Here is a 7,599-nt window from a genome sequence, read left to right as displayed (position 1 = left end):
AGGGCGTAATGACTTTTTATATATGACATTATATGTGTATACGAAATCAAACAGATTCTATTGTTATATGAAGATGAAAGTTCTCGGGTTAATTTTCATTTTTGAAAGAGATTAATCCGTAGCAATGCTTTTCAAGGAAAATCCTCATGGTACCATTGTCAAAGAGTTGTTGACTCGTAGAAAATCGTTCCTATGTAGCCAAAATACCTCAGCTTTCTGTAAAAAATAATATCGGTAATTTAATCCCATTGTCTATAGAATGACAAGATCTATAATTGAATTTGGCTGAAGTTCCATAGATTTCTACAGAAACCTGCTAAAGAAACATGGACGTACATGCATTTTTTGCGTCCTTTCTGATAAAAGCATGTTATTAAAAAAAGCAGGTACTTCGTTTATTAAGATAGTCATAATGGTGGTAGATAATTTTAATAAAGTTGCATTTAGGTACGAAGAAATTATAAAAAAACAGGCAACAAATTATTATGGTTACGTCGGTGTTTGAGATCGGAACGTTATGGGTTCGTTGCACTTGTCCTTCAACAGTATGCTATCTAGTCTTGTCCTCTGTCAAATACCATTATTAATCGAAAACACGTTTTTAAAAAATACATTTGCGATTAGCAAAAACAGATATATTTAAAAAACTTTAGAGATGTATGATATGTACAAAAAGTGGGCCACAGAGACACAATATTGGTCCATACATATACCCATGAATATATTCATGATCTGGATCAACATTTTTTATCCACAGTCTGAGTATGTGTATATCTCTATTTCTTACTATATCAGTACGCATAGTGAAGTCGTCGCGGCGCGCAATTTAAATTTAGTCCATTCAAAACAACGAATAGAAGAATACGTTGACGCCGACTCTACGTGTCCCTGAGTGACGCCTAACCTGAACAACCCTACTGAGTGTCAAACAAATTCAAAATCGACAGAAAACAAATTCAATTATATTTTCAAAAATAATATCAGCAACTGACTACAAAGGGAAGTGGATATATACTTGTGCGATAAACGATAACTAGAGTATTTCTCAAAAATTAACTGAATAGCTAGATCAGTGCATGGTACGAAAAAAACTGGTGTCTAAAACTAAAAAATTGATATGGTTGGGTATGGCTCTTTCACATATTGAGCTCTGCTTCAAGGCACGGCATAAAGGATTGACATCCTGCCTCAGTAATTGTAAATCATGTCTAGTCTGCGTGGATTTACTGTGGGATTTTAATATTTGTCAACGAAACAAGGTAATATTAGTTGCTAGATCCTTGTCCCCGTCATAGGCGATTTAATAGAACTACATGTACTTTATTCGTATCAAAACGCAACCCAGCGTTGTTTAATGCTTACGGGGGTGCAACTGTTATATTGACACAATACGTGCTCGTAGCATTTCTTTCTTTATACATAAACACATAAAAAGAATATTACGAGTTCCTGCTACCTATCGTTGCACGTCGTGATCACTGGTGCTAGCATAAGCACATGCAGTGATATACTTGTTGAGGCAGTCTTCTTCAAAACACTCATTTCATACTTGCCACATTAATTATGGCGAAAACAATAATATACTTCATAAATGTCAACTATTAAATTTCATATCTGCACGCATGTTATGATGTGAAACAGCTATCGTCATTGAATCAGACTTGTGAATCACACCAACTGGTAGTAAATTAATAGTAGGGAAATGGCAGTCGTTTAGAGGTAGAACGGCTATTTTTCAGCGAGAGAATTGAAAATAAATTATCGTAAAACGAAAAAGGCACAGTGGTAAGCCTGAGTTTGCTATTGTTGAGAGTAACAAGCGCATTAACTACTCATCTGGGCCCTATATTACGATCCCTCGACGAGTTTATCTGTTAACCAGATTTACCCCCCGTACCCATCCGATTCCATGCTGTCTTTGACGCCTTTACAGCTATTCTATACCCTTATGTTAAACTATATTGTACCTTCTCAACGTTTTATATACTGGAACGACGACATATGTTGTAGCGGGAATGGCTGACATGTCCATTATATGATCCTTTTTTCTCATCATGTAGTCTGTCGTGATATGATTTTATATTATTACAAAAAGTCGGAAAATGTCGTGCTACTCAATTCAGCGATGTATTTCCTGTACACAAAATTTAATTAATCATTCCCATCCATAATGACACCGATATGTACATAATTAATAGCATAATAGTAATGATATGCTTCTAGCCGTTCGTCTACAGCGTTGCCAGAACAGCGTTGACGTTGGTGTCAACTACATGCGCGGTCACCTGTTCCACCAACTGATCGCGGACCTGCTCGACACAACGTGTATACTCTGTCCATTCGCGCTCCTCTTCACGAACCTCTCTGAAAAAAATAGCACGACAGTTTGAGTACGACGGTGTAATTCCACAAGCATTCTACGAACGATAATTGATACATCGAGGTTATTCATTCAGAAAAAGAGTGGCGCGAGTGGTCAATTTAGCATCAAAACCTAATAGGCAGTACAGAACTTACTGCCGTAACTAAGCCACCGGATAAACTTGAGAAGCGTAGTATTTATTTAAAGGAACTTTTGATACTCACTTGCCCATAATGAAATCGATATAGTCCATTCGACGACTATTGATATACGACCAAATGCCCTTGGGTCGGGTGCTTTTACTCTTCTCGGCGGCTAAAACAGCTCCAACGAGAGCATCGATGAAGGCCTGTTGCTTTTCCTTTGGTGGTAATGGGCGCAAAAACAGGTTTTGGCTATTCCGTCCCACCCTGAAATGAATCATATAATAATAAATGCACTGCAATTCCAGGAAATAATCGTTGCCATTAGTCGTAATAATATAATAGAATTTTTCTCCCCGTTCGACAACTTAGTACCATGCTAAGCATCAGCTTATTTTGCATGGTTTCCTTTTGAAGCTAAAAGTGCCATTGCGTGGGCCATTTTAAATGGAATGCCTATAAACGACGCAGTGCCCAATAATGGTTTATGTCTTCTCAAGTGTCGTAAGAGCACCGCGTTAAGCAGAAATGTCCCAAACCTACGAACCAAACAGTTGACCACCAGCTGAGGTAAAGGAACCGAACGCTGTAACTATACCGTATTCGACTCGAGGAAAAGGCTTAGCATGGAATATAACTGTTTCACGCATATTGGCCCACTCATACATTCATTACAGCGCCTCGACGACAGGATCAGTATCTGAACGCGCGGACACAGAAAAGATGCAGAAAAGCGTCAGTCTAAACGACTGATACCTGTGCACGCCAGCTGCTACAAAGTGAAAAGTTCTTTCGAAGTACTGCCTCTCGAACGGATAATAAGCGTAAACGGAATACCTAAGGCAGTCATTATCGATAGGGATCTGTAGGGAAAGTGCAGCGTAAGGTAGCAGCTAAATAATAATAGAAGAAGACCATTAGGCGATATAACTGTAACACACCAGTGCACTAAAGTTAATAATAATAATAACATATGTATATATATATATATACCTGAACATCTTTTCGGCTGTCTCCTTTGCCACATCGAACAGCATCTCTCCGTACTGGAGTTTAGCCATATCGGCAACACCATCACAGTGACTGTGTTCGTAACTGGCTTCTTCCAAGGTTTGTCCACTCGCCAACTGCGCGTAAAGATATTCGGCCGCATGTGATGCTTCTGTCTGTAACTCGCCTAATGTCATGGGGACTACGGGCTCAGGTTGTCTTGGTTCAGATGTGAGACTTGACGACGGAGCTATTGACACAGCTTTGGGCTGGTGACTAGTCGTGTCCGCGGCCGCAGAAGCCTATGATGGGAAGAAACAGGATATAGCAATCGCATGAGTCTATCATATAATAAACAGAGTAGTTACCGGGAAATTCCAGTAATTTCTTTCGACGCTATAGGTTATTCCTGGTTTTTTGAACAGGTTTTCAAAATCACTTCTTATGTGTAGTATCAAGGACCTATCTAACCGTCCTAATGGACTGACGCTAAGTTTCAAAGAACATTATTACTACAGAAACAATAGTTGAAGTTTGGATAAACAATAGCTGAATAGAAAATCTTCATGCGAAATATACAAGACGCGACTGTGACTACCTCTAACGACGTCTACGCATAGTCAGATAAGTATATATATTCCGAACCTATATTTCTTTGGGGACGGAATTATTATCTGGTACCAGTGCAAGTGCAATTTCATGTAGATTCGTGTGAGCGATGATGTACCTTAGGTGGGGTGTAGGGTGGCGGGGGTTTGTTGGGAATCTTTCGGATGCACACCTGCTGGCTGGCGTCGTCCACAAAAATCTGTTGCCCTATTCGCGCCAATGTTCCATTCAGAGATGAAATAGGCGAAAGTTCATCGGCCAACCCCTCAGATAGCCACACAAGATCTGCGGAGCCGGTTGATTCGGTAGGCTAAAAATGAGACCAATACAAACAATACATCAACATGATATGCAAGACGTCGGCAATCGACGTAAATTAGACGTGACTGAATTCGGATTAAATACATGATTATTTACAATATCATTGGCAAGATTAGTATTCGAAGTATTTTTACCTTCATTGCGTTGGTCTTGAAAATATCACCAATGGCTTCTCCAACCAATCGTTCCATCATTCTGGCAGAATGAGAGTCGACGCGAGTCGCTTTCACCACCTCTTTAAACGTGTCATCTTTAAGTGACTGTACGACCTTGTCCATCGCGGCATCCACTTTGCGCTCCTTAGTATTCGGACTGTCTGAACTACTTGGCGAGGACTGAATTTCTACGGAAAACGACCCCGTTTCGGATTTTGATGTGTCAGAAGCTGGGTCTTCAGGTACCGTCTCGATAGTTTTAGTTCTGACTTCTTCACTAGATTTCTTAGCAGCCTCTTCAGATCTGTTAGACGATTCTTTAGCATCTCCAAGGCTTAAATCTATCGTGGGTGCGCTAAATGATTTTTCCGAAATACTTTTGTGAGATAAAGTAGCCGACTGAACAGAGGCAATTGAGCTATCGCTCTTCTCAGATGCATCGGCGTCATTTGATTTTTCCTTCTCTAGACCTGCAGCCGTAGCCAACGGAGTCGTGCTCTCCGCCTTTGCAGAAATATCCTTACAGGAGTGCGATGACTTTTCATCTTTATCATTCTCTATGGCAGAACGAATCTTCTCTGAGGCAATGCTATCCCTCGATGCAACGGACACATCACTTTCCTCGCTTTCCTGACCTCGCTCAACCTTTTCTTTGACAGCCACGCGAGGACGACGGATCTTGGGCATCACATGGGTAGCTGATTCTAGCATTGCCACGGCAGCTCTGTTGTTGGCTAGAAGCCTCTCGAGTACCTCGATTCTTTTGAGCAGCATTTCCTTGCGACCAGGTCTTCTTGTTGCTTCTGGTGTTTCCAGAACCTTACGTAGTTTCTCTAGTTGTCGAATCTCTCTTTCCTGCTCATCGCGAAGTGCCCTTCGGCTACCCTCAATATCAGAAGCGTCTGTTTCGGACATACTGGCGATATCTTCTGACCCTGACGAATCAGCGCGGCTTCGAGGTTTGCGTACTGACATTGGTCGAGGATTGGGGCGAAACTGCCTCTCCTTTATCTCGACACTAGACTCGATACTCTCCGTGTCTTTATTGGTGGCGGAAAGCACATCTCTCACAAGCGAAATTTTCGATTCGCGTTCGCGTTCCAATGCCGCCTTCATCTCCGCCACTAGTTTGGCTTCTCGTTTCTGAAATTATATAGAGAGCAACGTCTTACTTTGAAAAATTTTGGCAAATCGTATGTCGTAATGAGCACCAGACGAAAGTCTACTTTGTCTAAGACAAAACGACAAACTCCTGGCGGCGAACGATAATGGGTCCTGTTTCGGAAGATTCTTAATAGGATTTATAATCTGAAGGTCTCGAAAACTTACCAAAATGTCTCAATAAACCCTTTTTGATACACTTGAGTTTTTGTGCTGTTTAGATTAAGTGCTGTGTAAAGGGAACATCAAGCGTTAATTGATTGGTCCAGATAAGTTCTAACGGATAACTTTTTTTGAGAACTGTTGTGCCTTTGTATAGCTTTTTCCGTTTTAATACTTTGCGTTGATTTTTGACCTGCTACCAGTTCAGCATTTTATACTGTTAGAATATATAGTGTATTAACACCTATTAATACTGCTTGGTATTGGGTTTTCTTAAGAAGACACATGTGGGTCAAAGTGATCGTCAGGAATGACGCTTTGAGCACGATAAAAAAAAATCGTTGAATGGTCTATTCTTCTTTAAATACAGTCTTACAAACAAAACACAATGTTTTGAGTTATAACCGCTACCCTGTAAAGTGTATTCAATAACAAAATTGTCACATATATGGTGATGGTAAGAAGCAATAATGTAATATATCTCTCAACTATTGTCAAAGAGCGAGCGTTTTAGACTGTTAAACGATTCCTCTGGAGGAAATATCAATGGAGAAAACATGTTTTCTTCGGAAAAAAAAATAACTTCTTCGGAAAACGGTAATCGAATGTATGGTTAAACAACTGAATTGTGAATTGCAGAAGCTCAACAATAAACACGCATATTTACCTTAATCGCCTCTGATCTCCTTTCTATTTTTTGTCGTTCCCGCTCTAAATATTTGACGAACTTTTCTTTTTGAGCGACTTCTGCATTGCGCTTAATTAGTAGTCGGATCAAGTCAGCGTTTTCGATAAGATCCGCGGTTCCCAAACTGATTGATCGACTGCTATTATTAGCTGAGCCATTCAGTGACGCCCCTAAATTATCAAACAAATTATATATATAATTTGTCTAATTGAATTCGTATAGGTATAAAACTATCGACTAGTGACACACTAAATAGCAATGTACACGATTTTTTAATTTTTATCTTTGATGCATCAGCCGTTAACCAAGCTACTAAATTATTGGAACAGCATGATACCTGACTAACACTGATTATTAGGTTAGCAACCTAAATCTATAAGAAGCTAAAATATAATTCATAACATGTAAGCTGACTAATATCCAATAAAGAATGCGTCGAATATGTATTGCAAACATAACATTTGTGGCAACCTATGTGAGAGTTGAACGTATAGATCGATGAATAAAAAAAAACTACTACTGGAATACTGCGATGTGAACATTACGCAACGTTTCATTCACCTTTGCTACCGGCAGCGGAAACGGAGGTTTCAATGGCGCCCTTGGTGCCATTGATCTTTAAATGAGTTTCAGCATCGTCTTGCTTAAGGTCTCCTTGACGAACTTCACCACTCTCATCTGAGGAACTGTTGCTGCTTGATTGTTGGCCCGAACTACTGGTCGAATGGGAAGCTACCTTTTCCTTGCCAACTTTGTCCTGGGATATTTTCCGTTTCGCAAGCAGATTTAGTAGTTTCTGTACCTCGCTACGGCAGTCCTTACGTTCGGTTGATTTAGGCTGCTCGGGCATTTTTGATAGAAGAAATGACTCTAGTCTACAATGTACAAGCACAAAAGCAAAGAATACAGCCATATAAGATTTGTTCTAAACTGCATATGTTTACTGCCACTGCTTACGCTCACCGTTAGCGAGCTAGAAAGAATAAACTCTCTCTTTTCACTTGTCTT

General features: G+C 40.0%; 1 protein-coding gene across 1 annotated transcript; it reads right to left on the bottom strand.

Moving 5' to 3' along the window:
- Window positions 1-609: 609 nt before the first annotated feature.
- Window positions 610-7,554, bottom strand: LOC111270936 (uncharacterized). Its single transcript, XM_022851423.1, has 7 exons — window positions 7,153-7,554; window positions 6,571-6,761; window positions 4,560-5,723; window positions 4,223-4,414; window positions 3,499-3,797; window positions 2,587-2,772; window positions 610-2,364 (listed from the first exon to the last, which is right to left on the bottom strand). Exons 1-7 carry the CDS (start codon window positions 7,502-7,504, stop codon window positions 2,232-2,234), a joined length of 2,517 nt encoding a protein of 838 aa, XP_022707158.1. The 5' UTR covers window positions 7,505-7,554; the 3' UTR covers window positions 610-2,231.
- Between the last annotated feature and the right edge of the window lie 45 nt (window positions 7,555-7,599).

The sequence above is a fragment of the Varroa jacobsoni genome, unplaced genomic scaffold, assembly GCF_002532875.2.
Source record: "Varroa jacobsoni isolate VJ856 unplaced genomic scaffold, vjacob_1.0 contig00207, whole genome shotgun sequence".
Lineage (NCBI taxonomy): Eukaryota > Metazoa > Arthropoda > Arachnida > Mesostigmata > Varroidae > Varroa > Varroa jacobsoni.
The sequence above is the reverse complement of the archived record's forward strand: the minus strand, read 5'-3'. Positions and strand labels throughout refer to the sequence as shown.